Source organism: Pristiophorus japonicus, chromosome 15, assembly GCF_044704955.1.
Source record: "Pristiophorus japonicus isolate sPriJap1 chromosome 15, sPriJap1.hap1, whole genome shotgun sequence".
NCBI lineage: Eukaryota > Metazoa > Chordata > Chondrichthyes > Pristiophoridae > Pristiophorus > Pristiophorus japonicus.
The window spans coordinates 6,216,711-6,233,873 of record NC_091991.1 but is presented as its reverse complement, the minus strand read 5'-3'; the positions used below and the strand labels follow the sequence as shown (position 1 = coordinate 6,233,873).

The window sequence follows — 17,163 nt, the reverse complement described above, 5'->3', positions numbered from 1 at the left end:
AGTTGCATCATACCATGACAAGGAATCTTAACAGTATTGTGGGAGCATCTTCACCACATGGAGACTGCACTGGTTCAAGAAGGTGGCCAACCACCTACCCAAGAGCAACTAGGGATGGGAAATAAATACCGGCGTTGCCAGGATCACCCACATCCCAAGAACTAATTAAAACAAAAGGGTGTGGTTAATGCAGTGGATTTAATAATAGCATTCCAACTCAGACCAGAGTTCAAACCCAGCCACAACCCGATGAGATGGATGAAGACCTCCTGTTTCTTGACTAATAGTTTTACATTCATCGGATTACATTGGCTATACGGCACAGAAACAGGCCATTCGGCCCAACCAGTCCGTGCCGGCGTTTATGCTCCACTCGAGCCTCCTCCCGTCTTTCCTCATCTATCAGTGTCACCCTCTATTCCCTTCTCCATTGAGCCTCCCCTTAAATGCATCGATATTATTTGCTTCAACCACTCTGTGGCAGCGAGTTCCACATTCTCACCGCTCTCCGGGTAAAGAAGTTTCTTCTGAATTCCCCATTGGATTTCTTGGTGACTATCTTATATTGATGGCCTCTAGTTATGCTCTTCCCCACAAGTGGAAACATTCTCTCTGTACCCACTCTATAAAAACCTTTCATCGAAACATAGAAAATAGGTGCAGGAATAGGCCATTTGGCCCTTCGAGCCTGCACCACCATTCAATATAATCATGGCTGATCATACATTCCAGTACCCAATTCCTGCTTTCTTTCCACACCCCTTGATCCCTTTAGCCATGAGGGCCACATCTAACTCCCTTTTGAATATATCCAACGAACTGGCCCCAACAACTTTCTGTGGTAGAGAATTCCACATGCCCACAACTCTTCAAGTGAAGAAGTTTCTCCTCGTCTCAGTCCTAAATGGCTTACCCCTTATCCTCAGAGAGTGACCCCTGGTTCTGGACTTCCCCAACATCGGGAACATTCTTCCTGCATCCAACCTGTCCAATCCCGTCGGAATTTTATATGTTTCTATGTGATCCCCTCTCATTCTTCTAATGGAGGCAGCAGGTTTGGGAGGTGCTGCCGATGAAGTCTTGGTGAATTGCTGCACTGCATTCTGTAGAAAGGACACACTGCAGCTACGGTATGCTGGTGGTGGAGGCAGAGGTGGATGCTTCGGCTAGTCGATGAGGTGCTGATCAAGCGACTACTTTGCCCTGGATGGTGTTGTTATGGCGACACCCATTCAGGCAAGTGAAAAGTATTCCATCACCCTCCTGGTTTGTTCACTGTAGGTGGTGGTCAGATTTGGGGGAGTCAGGTGGTTAGCCATGCTGCAGAATATCTAGCCTCTGACCTGCTCTATATCATTTATGTGGTTGGTCCACCTTTCTTGCTCTCACCCTCCCTTTATATCTTTCTCCACTTTTATCAGTTTCACCTTTCTCCATTTCATTTTACTCTTAGCTCTTCATTTTTCCTCAATTTTTACATTCAGTAACAACTTGCATTTATACAGTGCCTTTAATATAGAAAAACTTTCCTAAGTGCTTTACAAAGAAGATATTAAGACAGGTGACCAAAAACTTGGTCAGAGGTGGGTTTTAATAAAGGTTTTAAGAAAGAGTAGTAGAGAGGTTTAGGGAGGGAATTCTAAAATGCGGGGCTTAGACAGCTGCAGGCATGGCCGCCAATGGTGGGGCAAAGGGAGTAGGTGAGCTCAGGGCTGGAGGAATAGCAAAGAGTGGCAAGGCTATGAGGGATTTCAATAAAAGGGTTTAGACAGAAGTTAACAGCTCGGGCAGGAGGAAGCCTGGAGGTACTTGGTCTTGGTCTTGGTGAGTAAAGGGAAGGGGGTAAGCAGAAAAGATGCCTGAAAGGATGATTTCAATCTTAGTAATAAAGAAGTCCATGTTGTTGAAGGTGAGCGCTTTAAGGAGACAGGTGGATGGAGGAGTTATCTTTGCTCTTCAGGATGAGTAGTGGATGGTTTTGGCAGAGGAGACGGAAGACTAACACTTGACGTGGTCAATCCAGTTCTGATGATGAATGGCTAAACCAGCTGTGTGTCAGAAACGCTTGTCTGTAGTCCTTCAACTTGAGGGAGCAAAGATGGGGACAAACCAGGGATGAAAGAATAAGGGTTTTTCCACTGGTGAAGGGAATGATTGAGCAAATCAACGATGCAGAAGTATTTTGGCAACTGCAGGGTGTAAGATACCTTATTTGTGTATACATATATATGTATGTCGGAGTAGGAATAGGATTTGGTGTAATCTCATGATTGAGGTTTTTGTTTGCCTTTGACATAAATAGCTTGTGGGTTTGTACTGTAGTTAAGAAATAATAAAATGGTTAAATTGTTCAGTCCCCTCATCCTTTAGGGTTTAATGTATCAGCGTACAGTTTAGCTGCATGTTTTGTTCATGTTCTGCTGCGTTGCAGGATATGCTGGTTCGTGGCTGTTGACTTCTTATCACCATATTGTGAAACGAGATAGCCAAGATAGTCTTGAGATAGGAATCAGGACAATAGGCCAAGGTGATAAACAAGTTGTGCAGGAACGACCTTCATTTCTGGGGGTCTTGTTCATAATAACATTAGTCATGCCATAATGAATCATCTAGGACAGTGCGTGTGCGTGCAACTAAAGGCCTATAATAATCTTGAGTTTCCATCACAATTTCTGGAGGTAGGAACAAAAGGCTTGATGAAGGTTACGTCTCTACCCAGGGGGAAAATGGGGTAATTGCATTTATTTCCCTGTATGACTACTGCTTAGAGATTTTGAGTGTGTCAAGATTTGGCCGAAAACAATAAAAGTTTAAGTTGCAAACCATATTTGGTGTCAAGATTCGAATTCTCTTACGAAGACTAGGTAGTTATAAGTGACTTGGAGGAAGAACATAAACATAAGAACATAAGAATTAGGAACAGGGGTAGGCCATCTAGCCCCTCGAGCCTGCTCCGCCATTTAACAAGATCATGGCTGATCTGGCCGTGGACTCAGCTCCACTTACCCGCCCGCTCCCCGTAACCCTTAATTCCCTTATTGGTTAAAAATCTATCTATCTGTGATTTGAATACATTCAATGAGCAGAGAATCCCACAGATTCACAACCCTCAGAGAAGAAATTCCTTCTCAACTCAGTTTTAAATTGGCTCCCCCATATTTTGAAGCTGTGCCCCCTAGTTCTAGTATTCATCATTTTAAAGACCTTCTATTAGGTCACCCCTCAGCCTTCTTTTTTTCCAAGAGAAAAGAGACCCATCCTGTCCATTCTTTCCTGATGTGTACACCCTCGCATTTCTGCTATCATCCTTGTAAATATTCTCTGCACCCTCTCCATTGCCTCTATATCCTTTTTATAATATGGCGACCAAAACTGTATGCAGCACTCCAAGTGTGGTCTAACCAAGGTTCGATACAAGTTTAGCATAACAGCCCTACTTTTCAATTCTATACCTCTAAAAATAAACCCGTGTGCTTGGTTTGCTTTTTTTTTTAAATTGGTCTTGCGAACCTACATAAGAACATAAGAACTAGGAGTAGGCCACACAGCCTCTCGAGCCTGCTCCGCCAATCAATAAGATCATGGCTGATCTGATCATGGACTCAGCTCCACTTCCCCGTCCGCTCCCATAACCCCTTATCCCCTTATCGTTTAAGAAACTGTCTATTTCTGTCTTAAATTTATTCAATGTCCCAGCTTCCACAGCTCTCTGAGGCAGCAAATTTCACAGATTTACAACCCTGAGAGAAGAAATTTCTCCTCATCTCAGTTTTAAATGGGCAACCCTTATTCTAAGATTGTGCCCTCCAGTTCTAGTCTCCCCCATCAGTGGAAACATCCTCTCTGCATCCACCTTGTCAAGCCCCCTCACAATCTTATACGTTTCGATAAGATCACACCTCATTCTTCTGAACTCCAATGAGTAGAGGCCCAACCTACTCAACCTTTCCTCAAAAGTCAAACCCCTCATCCCCTGGATCAACCTAGTGAACCTTCTCTGAACTGCCTCCAAAGCAAGTATATCCTTTCGTAAATATGGAAACCAAAACTGCACGCAGTATTCCAGGTGTGGCCTCACCAATACCCTGTATAGCTGCAGCAGGACTTCCCTGCTTTTATACTCCATCCCCTTTGCAATAAAGGCCAAGATACCATTGGCCTTCCTGATCACTTGCTGTACCTGCATACTATCCTTTTGCATTTCATGCACAAGTACCTCCAGGTCCCGCTGTACTGTGGCACTTTGCAATCTTTCTCCATTTAAATAATAACTTGCTCTTTGATTTTTTTTCTGCCAAAGTGCATGACCTCACACTTTCCAACATTATCCTCCATCTGCCAAATTTTTGCCCACTCACTCAGCCTGTCTATGTCCTTTTACAGATTTTTTTGTATCCTCCTCACAGTGATTTTCCTTTCATCTTTGCATCATCAGCAAACCTGGCTACGTTACTCTGTCCCTTCTTCCAAGTCGTTAAATATAGATTGTAAATAGTTGGGGTCCCAGCACTGATCCCTGCGGCACCCCACTAGTTACTGGTTGCCAGGGAATGAATCATTTATCCCGACTCTCTGTTAGTTAGCCAATCCTCTATCCATGCTAATATATTACCCCCGACCCCGTGAACTTTTATCTTGTGCAGTAACCTTTTATGTGGCACCTTGTCAAATGCCTTCTGGAAGTCCAAATACACCACATCCACTAATTCCCCTTTATCCACCCTCTTCGTCACATCCTCAAAGAACTCCAGCAAATTTGTCAAACATGACTTCCCTTTCATAAATCCATGCTGACTCTGCCTGACCGACTTTTGCTTTTCCAAATGTCCTGCTGCTGCTTCTTTAATAATGCACTCCAACATTTTCCCAACCACAGATGTGAGGCTAACTGGTCTATAGTTTCCTGCTTTTTGTCTGCCTCCTTTTTTAAATAGGGGCATTACATTTACAGTTTTCCAATCTGCTGGGACCTCCCCAGAATCCAGGGATTTTTTGTAAATTACAACCAGTGCATCCACTATCCCTGCTGCTATTTCTCTGAAGACCCTAGGATGCAAGCCATCAGGTCCAGGGGATTTATCTGCCTTTAGTCCCATTATCTGAAAGAGTACCACCTCCTTCGTGATTGTGTTAAGGTCCTCCCCCCCTACAGCCTCTTGGCTACCCACGACTGTAAATACTGATACAAAATATTTGTTCAGAGTTTCTGCCATCTCCATGTTCCCCATTACTAATTCCCCAGTTTTGTCCGCTAAGGGACCAACATTTACTTTAGCCACTCTTTTCCTTTTTATATACAGATAGAAACTCCTGCTGTCTGTTTTTATATTTCGTGCTAGTTTACTTCCATAGTCGATCTTCCCTTTCTTAATCATATTTTTGGTGATTCTTTGCTGGCTTTTAAAAGCTTCCCAGTCTTCTGTCCTCCCACTAGTTTAGGCCACTTTGTATGCCCTTGTTTTTAATTGGATACCGACCATAATTTCCTAAGTTAGCCACGAATGGGTATCTTTTCTCTTACACCCTTTCCTCCTCACTGGAATATATTTTTCTTCAGAGTTGTGAAACATCTCCTTAAATGTACACCACTGTTCATCGACCGTCCTACACTTTAATATATTTTCCCAGTCCACTTTACCCAACCCTGCCCTCATATCTTCATAGTTTCCTTAATTGAAGCTTAGTATGCTGGTTAGAGATCCAATTTTGTCTTGATGTTAAGCAGCTAAACTCTGTCAAACTGCTGCTCAGATCAACCAGTCTTGAGCCCGCGTATACCAGAGCTGATGGATCCAGTGCATCTGCAGAGGTTTTCTCGGGAATACAGCATTTCTGCATTGACACTTTTCTAACTGCAATTGTAACTTTTTGCAATCAACGCTGATTTAAGTCTCGAGGGTGTACAATTTGCAGTTTAGCATCTCTGCATCAGTATGATGAGCTTTAAAACCAACCATGTTGCTTTATTTTCAGGAAAAGAAACGAAAATCAAATGATCGGGACCAAAAATCTCATCAAATTCAACAACTCTTCAAAAATCACAACAGAAGCTTTCTCGTAATAGAAACCAACAGTTCAATGGAAGGAACTTTCTCAAATAGATTATATGATAATCTCATTCTCGACACTCCCTACCATGTCCAACAACTAGCCTCTACAGTGATGGGGTTATGTCAATAACTCAGCAGTTCAATGTTCTTCCAACAAAACCATCCAACGACAGCACTGACAGAATCAGAGAATGATATAGCACAGGAGGTGGCCATTCAGCCCATTGTGCCTGCACTGGCTCTTGAGCAGAGCTATCCCCTTAGTCCCACTCCCCCCTGCTCTTTCTCCACAGCCCTATAAATATTTCTCCTTCAAGTAGTTATCCAATTCCCCATTCAAAGTTACTATTGAATCAGCCCTTTCAGGTAACAATTCCTCCAACCACTGTCTGTCCCACCTGTGACAGAGACTGTCATTCCCGTATTGGACTGCACAGTCACCTGAGAACTCACTTTTGGAGTGGAAGCAAGTCTTCCTCGATTTTTGAGGGACTGCCTATGATGATGAGCTGTGTAAAACATAGGCTTTAACGCAGTAAAACATACCAAGACGCTTGAGTCCAATTGTTTATCAGGCTCTCATTTGTTCAGCATGGAGCCTTCCTGTTTTGGAAAGACCACACCGCTAAGATCATCAAAATCTTAGTTCGATCTTCTCCATGGGCATCTAGCAAAATACACCACCCAAGATTGTGTGTAATTTAAAGCAGAAGGAAACCGAGCACGAGCACAAGAACACACAAGCATTTGCTCTGGTGCCATTCCCTCAACCAAATTCCTGACCCTACGTTCTTCCCATGAAAAGCTGGAGCTTGCAGTCCAAGGGTCACAATGCTGCTTAAGTGGCATGGCTGGAAGCTCACCCCTTCTTGTCTGACTGATCAGAGAATTGAACAGTAGGGCAGTTATGCTAAACTTGCATCGAACCTTGGTTAAACCACACGGAGTACTGTATACAATTCTGTTCTCCATATTACAAAAAGGATTTAGAGGCACTGGAGAGGGTGCAAAAAAGATTTACAAGGATGATACCAGACATGCTAGGTTATTCCGATCAGGAAAGGATGAACAGGCTGGGTCTCTCTTCGTTTGAAAAGAGAAGGCTGAAGGGTGACCTGACTTTAAAATAATGAAAGGTTTTGATAGAGTGGATACAGAGAGAATGTTTTCACTTGTGGGGAAGAGCAAAACTAGAGGCCAATATAAGATAGTCACCAAGAAATCCAATGGGGAATTCAGAAGGAACTTCTTGACCCACAGAGTGGTGAGAATGTGGAACTCGCTGCCACAGGGAGTGGTTGAAGCGAATAGTATCGATGCATTTAAGGGGAGGCTAGACAAGCGTATGGGAGAGAAGGGAATAGAGGGTTATGCTGATAGATTTAGATGAGGAAAGACGGAAGGAGGCTCAAGTGGAGCATAAACACCGGCATGGACTGGTTGGGCCGAATGGCCTGTTTCTGCGCTGTATATCCTCTGATCAAAGGTTATGTCCCAGCTGAAATCAACACACAGTGCTGTACTCTCCACTTCGAATGAAATCACTCACCATTTTCTTTCCAAAGGGTAACTGTGGCACACAGCACCTGAACCGTCTGAATCAAAGTCACAAATGACATATTCTGCAACTGTGACCATGCTGCAATTCCCCTTCTTGCCCTCTTCATCCTCTCTGCATCTATGGACACGGTTCACCACTCCATTCTCCAACTTGTCTTCTCTGTGTTCCAGCTCAGTGAGACTATCCTCACTTAGCTCCAACTTGTAACAAGTCAATTTTAGTCAAAGCATCGCTAGCAACAGTTTCTCTTCCCACCTGCACCAGCAGCTCTCGAGTCACCGAGGATAAATCCCCGGCACCCGCCTCCTCCCGTGCTCCTTGGCGACGTCATCCGAAGACAAGGGTCAGCTTCCACCCGTGTGCTCCACTTCCGAGCTCTACCTCTCTCGTGCCGGCCATTGTCTCTGTGTTGGCAGACAGCTTGCCGACATCCAGTCTTAGCTAAGCCACAATTCGTCCAGTTAAACATTGGGAAGACCAAAGCCATCATGGTCGGCCCCGCCACAAACTCCGTAACTTCGTCCTGAACTCCATCTCGCTCCCCGGCCACTGTCTCAGGCTGATCCAGACTGTGTGCAACCTCAACGTTTTATTCGACCCCAAGCTAAGTTTCTGGTCCCACAAAGACGACCTGTTTCCAGCATCGGAACATTGCCTCTGCCTCTACCACAGACCTCTTGACATTGAAACTCTCATCCATGCCTTTTTCACCTCCACACTCGACTATTGCTGTGTTCTCCAGGCTGGCCTCTCAGCCTCCAGGCTCTGCAAGCTTCAGCTCACCCAAAACTCGACTATCAATGTTTCCGTTAATTTGTTTTGGGGTGCGTGACCCATTCAAAATACCGCACATGCACCGTTTGTCGCTTTGAAAAGCTGGCAAATGGGCTGCGCCCGAGTTCCAGAGATGCTGCCTACATACTATCCCGCACCAAGTGCCACCCGCCCATCAATCTTGTTCTTGCTGACGTACAGTGGCTCCCGGTTCCCCCATTGCCTCCAATGTAAAAATTTCATCTTCATGGTTAAACCCTTGTGTGGCCTCACACCTCCCTATCTCCGTAACCTCCAGCCCTTCAACCCCACTGTGCTCTCCGTTTCTCCAATGCTGGCTTCTTTTACATCCCTCTCCCTTTGCCTCAGTGTTGGCAGCTGAACCTTCTGCTTTGTAATTCCCTCCTGAATAATCTCTGCCTCTTCTGGTCCTTTAAGGCCCTCAAAATCCAACTCTTCGATCAAGCTTTAGCCCACCCCTCACAACAGCTGCTTCTCTGACTCGGTATCTATTTTTGTCTGATTACATCTCTGAAGCGCCTGGTGTTGGTTTTCTATATTAAAGCTGCTATATAAATGCAAGTTGGTGTTGTTGGTACAAAACCTGATGATAAATGGTTCCATATACAAGCTACAGAATAGCTAGGTTGAATGAAATACTGGTTCTGCTGTAACTTTACAATGACAACAACTCATATTTATACAATGCCTTTAACATAGTAAAATGTCCCAAAGTGCTTCATAGGAGTGCAATCGGACAAAATTTGACACTGATCCACATAAGGAGATATTAGAGCAGGTGACCAAAAGCTTGGTCAAAGAGGTAGGTGTTGGAGCGTCTTAAAGGAGAGAGGCAGAGAGGTTTAGGCAAGAAATTCCAAAGCTTAGGGCCATGGCAACTGAAGGCACGGCCGCCAATGGTGGACTGATTATCAGGGATGTTCAAGAGGCCAGAATTGGAGGAGTGCAGATAGCTGAGTGTTGTGGGGCTGGAGGGGATTACAGAGTAAGGGAGGGGACAAGGCCATGTAAGGATTTGAAAACAAGGATGAATATTTTTAAATCGAGGCGTTGCTTAACAGGGAGCCAATGTAGGTCAACTTTCAAAGTTGTATTTTTTTTTAAACTTTAATGATGAAGCAGAGACAAAATACAGCATGGGGCCCCACAAGGTTCTGAAAACATTCTGCACTTACTGTGTAGCTTTGACAATGTCCCAAGTGCTGTAGTCATCGATGTGGCTTTTCCGTGCCAGCGAATCACTGTAGCCATGGCTGTAGTGGCTTTGAGTCTTGACATCCTATTTTATATTGAAACAGAATGAAAGGTCACAAATTACAAGACGCCAAAAACATGACAAGATTCCGTTTTTCATGGTATAATGTTTTATTCTGCAAGCAAAAAATACACCTGTAACTCTGACAGAAAGCAGAGTTCAATGGGAACATTACAACAACAACTTGTATTTATATAGCACTTTTAACGTAGTGAAACAAAGAAACATAGAAAGTAGGTGCAGGAGTAGGTCAATTCAGCCCTTCGAGCCTGCACCACCATTCAGTATGATCATGGCTGATCATGCAACTTCAGTACCTCATTCCTAATTTCGTTCCATACTCCTGGATCCCTTTAGCTGTAAGGGCCACAGCTAACTCCTTTTTATATATCTAACGTCCCAAGGTACTTCACAGGAGTATTAAGAGATTTTAAAAATTGACACCGAGCCAAAAAAGTAGAAATTAGCGCAGGTGACCAAAAGCTTGGACAAAGAGCTGTGTTTTCAGGTGCGTCTTGAAGGAGGAGAGAGAGGCGGAAAGGTTTCGGGGGGGGTGGGGGAAAAGAGAGAGTTCCAGAGCTTGGGGCCGAGGCAACAGAAGGCTCGCCACCAATAGTTGAGCGATTATAATCAGGAATACTCAGGAGGGCAGAATTTTTGAGGATTATCTTTTTTTTTTTAAATGGAGAGAGAGAAACCGGCTAATGTTATTTATGAGCTAACACGTGTGGGCCTATTTCTGATGAACTACAAGTTGGAGCCAAGTGTCAAAATGCCGGCAAAATACAAGTTAGGGTGTTTCACTTGTAAAGTAGTTGGGATGCCAAATCTTTGTCCAGAGGTTAATCAAATTAAATATGGTCAGAGAATTAATTCCATGCATAAATGCATCATTGCAATTTTGAACGGATTTGATTGGGAGTTCACCATCCAAACTTATTGATGGCGGAACGAAGTGCAATAGGCAAAATTAACCTCGCACCCATGTATAATCGTTGCATCAGAAAGTCAAAAAAAGCTTCGCATATTAATTGGACAGAGCAAGAACTACATTTTGGAGACATTTAAAAGTTCAACCTTCTTTCTACAGCTGTAGCATTTGCCATTTTGGAGAAATTTCATTCTGTACAGTATTTGCTGGGCGCAAATTGGCTGCCGCCTTTCCTACATTACAACCGTGACCACACTTCAAAAGCACTTAATTGGCCGTAAGTCGACTTGGGACCAATGTACGCGCTGAGCTGCGCAGAAGTCTGGAGGACCCCTCAGGCCGCTCACTGGCTTTTCAATGGAAATAACCGCGCGTGCGCGATCATTTGAATGGGCTGCACACCCAAAAGAAAGTGAGCAAGAACATGGTTTGGGACGTCCCGAGATTGTGGAAGGTACGATATACATGCAGCAAGTCGTCCTTTCCTGAAAGGGAGATTAAAAAGCTCAGGGTAAAAATTCAAATCTGTTCATCGTCGAGCTTGGCAGAATATGTAGAACCAATGTAAATATGACTACAGCAGTCTAACACTGAACAACAGAGACTCTGTCATCATTGTTTCCTCTACTGGATCGACTAGGCTTATATTCACTGGAATTTAGAAGAATGAGAGGGGATCTCATAGAAACATATAAAATTCTGACAGGATTGGACAGGTCAGATGCAGGAAGAATGTTCCCGATGTTGGGGAAGTCCAGAACCAGGGGTCACAGTCTAAGGATAAGGGATAAGCCATTTAGGACCGAGATGAGGAGAAACTTCTTCACTCAGAATTGTGAACCTGTGGAATTCCCTGCCGCAGAAAGTTGTTGAGGTCAGTTCGTTCGATATATTCAAGAGGGAGTTAGATAAGGCCCTTCCGACTAAAGGGATCAAGGCGTATAGAGAGAAAGCAGGAATGTGGTACTGAAGTTGCATGATCAGCCATGATCATATTGAATGGTGGTGCAGGCTCGAAGGGCTGAATGGCCTACTCCTGCACCTATTTTCTATGTTTCTATGCCAGGTTTGAAGAATCTATTTCATTGTTCAGGCACCTATAACACCTACAGAGAGGATGCTTTCCCTTGTGGGGGAATCTAGATCTAGGGGCCACAGTTTCAGAACAAGGGGTTGCCCATTTAAAACAGATGATGAGGAATTTCTTTTCTCAGAGGGTCGTGAATCTTTGGGATTCTTTACCCCAGAGAACTGTGGAGGCTGGGTCATTGAATATATTTAAGATGAAGATAGACAGATTTTTGAGTGATAAGGGAGTCAAGGGTTATGGGGAGCGGGCAGGGAAGTGGAGCTGAGTCCATGATCAGATCAGCTATGATCTTATTGAATGGCGGAGCAGGCTCGAGTGGCCAAATGGCCGACTCCTGCTCCTATTTCTTATGTAGTTATGTCATGGAAACTGGTTAAGTAAATGAAATCATAACACGAGGTCCCGCTCTCCCTCCATCCTTCTCTTTACGAGAAGAGCCTGGAGCTGGGGAGTGGTCTGCAGAAACCTTCAAAATAAGCACATTTCAGGGCTGTGGGGAAAGAGTAGGGGATTAGCTTTCAAAGGGCCGGCATGGACACGATGGGCCAAATGGCCTTCTTCTGAGCTGCTATGATTCTGCAACAAGAGAGACCCATGTGCCTCAAGACATACTAGTTGGCTTTCCTGGTCAACCATAACACAGACGTTTCAATCGTATAGTATACACAAGATAAAAGTACTGTCCATGAAGCATTTGCGGAACCCAGTGCATGATGACATTCCCAAACATGTCCCGAGACCGCGGCTAGTGTGTATTTTTAATCTGGCCAAGACCCTCCAAACTGGAATATCGCAATTCCCTAAAATGGAGAAAATAAAATTACTGCCAATTGGAAGTGACTTGGGTTTTTAAAAATAATTTTAAATTCCTCAACAAGAATGATTCCCTTAAATAGACGAAACTTGAGAGATACTGTAATGCCCATAAAACAAATTAAAACTGTATGTGGACAGCTGTGATAACTGGATAAGGCGACAATGTTATTGAATTTCAATTATCTTAAATATTCAATTGTACGCTGCCAGGTGAAGAATTCAACTTGCAAGCCAGGGGGAAGAGAGGAGCTGAATTATTCATTATCAAAGAAGAAAACCAAAGTGTGGCAATTCCTGCTTGCAGCTGTAATAAATCCCGCGTTCAATGGCTTACTACAGAGCAGGAATGAGTATACTCAACCCCATCCCAGTCCTGTGTGTGTTCATATTTTTTCCTCACCAGTTTGAATTGGGTGAGCCTGAACGTTTCGAAAAGGCTTTTCATGCCTCGTAAATCACGGCACCAAGATCTGTTACTATCAGCAACCCGAGATGTACGAATCTTAACAGGAACAGCAATTGAATGTTTTCATATGGAGCCTGGGACTCCACAGTATGCACGCATATATCGTTTATGGAGGGTAGAGGATAGCAAAGAGAGCACTGGAATAATTAAGTCTGGAGGTGACAAAAGTGTGGAGAATGGATTTGGCACTGGATGGGTTGAGGTGGAGTGGGGCGAGTGTTGTTTGACAGGTGATAATAAGCATATGCTTTCTCCCCACTGTGAATGATGCGATGTTTTTTTCAGGCTGTGTAATTGGTTAAAGCTATTTTCACAGGCAGTGCTCTGGAATACTCTCACTCGGGGGTGTGTGTGTGTGTCGCGGTGATTTTCCAGTCACACTGATGTTTGAAATCTTTTCCCACAGACAGAACAAACATTTCTCCTTCCACATTCAAAGGCCGATGATATTCAGGTCCTGAGGTATCGAATGATTCCTCAGATCTTGACGTGATATTTAGTTTGAGTTTCCCGTCTGCAAATCCTCACTTTCTAATACCTTTAACTAACAGCGACATGGAAAGATGGAATTGATATTTCAAATAACAGTGTTGATATTTAATGTCTCCAACATGAGAAGACTAATTGATGTACTGTTACTAACTGCTCCATTTTTGATCGGGGCGGAGGAGCGCAGTGATCGGGGCCCAGGAGAGGCGGGGGTTCGGGTCCCAGGAGAGGCGGGGGTTCGGGGGCAGCACGGGCCAGCCCACACTGCGTTATGTGTGTGCATCAGGTCCATGCAGCAGAGCTTGTTCTCCAGTTGTCTTGCCACTGGACCAAGACCTAGCTCTGTCAAGCCCGTGTGATGGCTGGTGTGCAACGGCCACCTCACGTTAAAAAAATCCACGCACAGGCATCTTCAAGATGTCGGGTCCCTCATTGAAACACCTGTTTCTGGTGTGGAAGCGTCATCCTCGATACGAGGGACTGCCTAATACTACTAGTACGCACGCATGCAGTCCATGATAAACATAGAGCTTGGCGCCCAAACTCTCGTGTTTTGAATTTCTACAGATGTGGTACAAATGATTGAAATAAAAACAGACAATGCTGGAAAAAAAAACTCAGCAGGTCAGGCAGCATCTTTGGAAAGGGAAACAGAGTTAACGTTTCAGGTCGATGGCCTCGCTTCAGAACTGAAAAAAGTTACAGATGGGAGAAATTTTAAGCAAGTACAGAGGCAGGGAAAGCAGTGAGAGGGGAGGAAACAACAGACGGGAAGCTCTGTGATAGGGTGGAAGGCAGGATTGATTAAATGACAAAAGGGTTGATTGTACAAAGCAAAAGGAGATGGTAATGGGACAAGTAAAGAAACAAAAGATGGGTCTTTGAGATCGAGTTACTGCTGAAGAGAGGGGTCAATTGTGTGCATGTGGTGGTACATGGCGTCGAGCATGGACAGAGAAAAATTGCTGTTTCAGTTTTAGCTCAAATACTTCAACTGCACAAATAATTTTCGCATTGCCCAGATCTTCATGTTAAGCACCTTCTCTACAGATGATGTCAGCTTCACCGAGACTTCCATCATCAGGGATTCAAGTTGGAAACCATGTACAGGAAGGCATCCTGCCACAGCACATTTTACTAACGTGGCATTTACATTTCAAGCGTCACCTCGAAATGTTACCAGTTTTTAACCCAAGCATGCGACATTAACACTGCTGTTGGTAACAGGAGCACTCTTCTTGAACTTAAACTTTTAAGTTCTTGTACAGTGCTAATGAGTTAGAAACAGAATTTAAGACAAGTCCCGTGGCAAGTGCAAATGTATCATTTTAGTACAACTGCAGTTCCAGTTCTCACTTCAATTATGTAATTTTTAAAAATGCATTCTTGGGATATAAGCAAAGCTGGCATTTATTTTCCATCCCAGCTTGAGAAGGTGGTGGTGAGTCACCATCTTGAACTGCTCTGTGTGGTGAAGGTGCTCCCACAATGCTGTTAGGGAGGGAGTTGCAGGATTTTGGCTCACCGACGATGTATTTCCAAGTCGGGATGGTGTGTGACTGGGAGGGGAACTTGGACGTGATGGTGTTCCCAAACACCTGCTGCCCTTGTCCTTCTAGGTGGTAGAGGTCGCGGGTTTGGGAGGTGCTGCCGGAGAAGCCTTGGCAAGTTGCTGCAGTGCATCTTGTAGATGGTACACACCGCAGCCACGGTGCGCCGGTGGTGGAGGGAGTGAATGTTGAAGGTGGTGGATGGGGTGTCGATCTGCTTTGTCCTGGATGGTGTCGAGCTTCTTGAGTGTTGCTGGAGCTGCACTCATCCAGGCAAGTGGAGAGTGTTCCATCACACTCCTGACTTGTGTCTTGGCGATGGTGGAAAGGCTTTGGGGAGCCAGGAGGTGAGACACTCACCGCAGAATACCCAGCCCCTGACCTGCTCTAGCAGCCACAGTATTTATGTGGCTGCTCTCGTTGACTTTATGGTCAATGGTGACCCTCAAGATGTTGATGGTGGGGGGATTTGTTGCTGAAAATGCTATTAATATTATGCAGAATTGAAGCACAGAAATCGGCCATTCAACTGTGCCGGGTTTATGCTCCTCTCGAGCCTCCTCCCACCCCTCTTCATTTAACCCCAACATATCCTTCTATTCCTTTCTCCCTCGTGTTTATCCAACTTCCCTTTGAATGCCTCTACACTATCCGCCTGAAGTATTCCCTATGGCAGCGAGTTCCACATTCTCACCACTTTCTGGGTCAAGAAGTTTCTCCTGAATTCCCCACTGGATTTATTTGCGACGATCTTATATTTATGGCCCTTGGTTTGAGAATCTGTATCAATTTAGCTACTAACTTTATATGTATTATCCGTACTAATTTCAAATGTATTAACTCTTTCTAAAATGGCCGCTCATGGTTGTTGCTGACTCTTCAGATCTCACTATAGGGGAGAACAATGAGTAACTTGTTCTTGTGAAACAACCTTGAGGAACCGTCTGATCATAATGGGAATGTGGCAACAGATGTAGGGGCCAAACTGTAGGAATACCCAGAGAAGCAGAACTGTGCATTCCTTGCCTGCAAAACAAAGATAAGCTGGAGATTACTTAATCATCACTCATGATTAGGGACATTGCTTACTTCACTGTGTAAATGACTAATTTAGCTTGTATCTATGCCACGGTAGTTGATGTGATAGGACAATGAAAAAGGGTTGTACCGATCTTGAACTGTATAACTGTCTTGTTTTTGTCATGATTTTTGCTTGCTCTGGTGGATTCGACAGACTCATGGAGTCGGTGCCTCTTTATCAGAGCAAGGCTTCATCGATGAAGCCTGAATAAAGTTAGTCTGAACTATACTTTAAAGTGTTCGAGTCAGTGTATTCGCTGAAACAGATTGAGGGAAAAGAATCCGTATCAACAGGTTTTGGTCTCCCCGATAAGTGGAAACATCTTCTCCAGGTCTTCCGTCAAACCCTTTCAGAATTGTAAAGACCTCAATCAACATCAGCCCTCCGCCTTTGAAAGAAAAGAGCCCCAGCCTGTCCTGACAGGTGCAACCTCTCGGTTCTGGTATCAGCCTTGTAAATCTTTTTTGTACCTTCCCTCGTGGGGGAATCTAGAGCTAGGGGGCATAATTTAATAAGGGGTCGTCCATTTAAGACGGAGACGAGGAGGAATTTATTCAGTCAGAGGGTCGTGAATCTTTGGAATTCTCTACCCCAGAGAGCTGTGAAGGCTGGGTCATTGAATATATCCAAGGCGGAGGTTGACAAATTCTTCAACTATAGGGTAGTCAAGGGTTATGGGGAGCGGACAGAGAAGTGGAGTTGAGGCCAAGATCAGATCAGCCATAATCTCATTGAATGGCGCAGCAGGCTCGAGGGGCCAAATGGTCTACTCCTGCACCTATTTCTTATGTTCTTTTCCAATGCCTCTATATCCTTTTTATAATGGATAAAGACAGCGATTTATTCAATAGGCTGTGCCTCGTTATTTTTAATAATATTTTCATGTTGGGGATGTGGGCGTCACTGATGATGCCGGTTTTTATTGCGCATCCCCCGACGGTCTCAGAAGGTTTTAAATTGCTCTTCCTAATTGCTCCCTCTGCGGTTCGGCTTCTGTTTTACTTATGTCTCGGCAATACAGCTTGGAAACTTTATCTACATGATAGACACTTCATAAATGCTGTTTTACTGAAATAACA

General features: G+C 44.3%; 1 protein-coding gene across 2 annotated transcripts in view; it reads right to left on the bottom strand.

The window, feature by feature from the left end:
* The window catches only part of zdhhc17 (zinc finger DHHC-type palmitoyltransferase 17), a 104,998-nt gene that overhangs the window by 60,531 nt on the left and 27,304 nt on the right, over positions 1-17,163 (bottom strand). For both annotated transcript variants that reach the window (XM_070900105.1, XM_070900106.1), the window contains exon 2: positions 9,582-9,685. In XM_070900105.1, the coding sequence (XP_070756206.1) occupies positions 9,582-9,685 (104 nt within the window). The remainder of the gene's footprint in view (positions 1-9,581; positions 9,686-17,163) is intronic.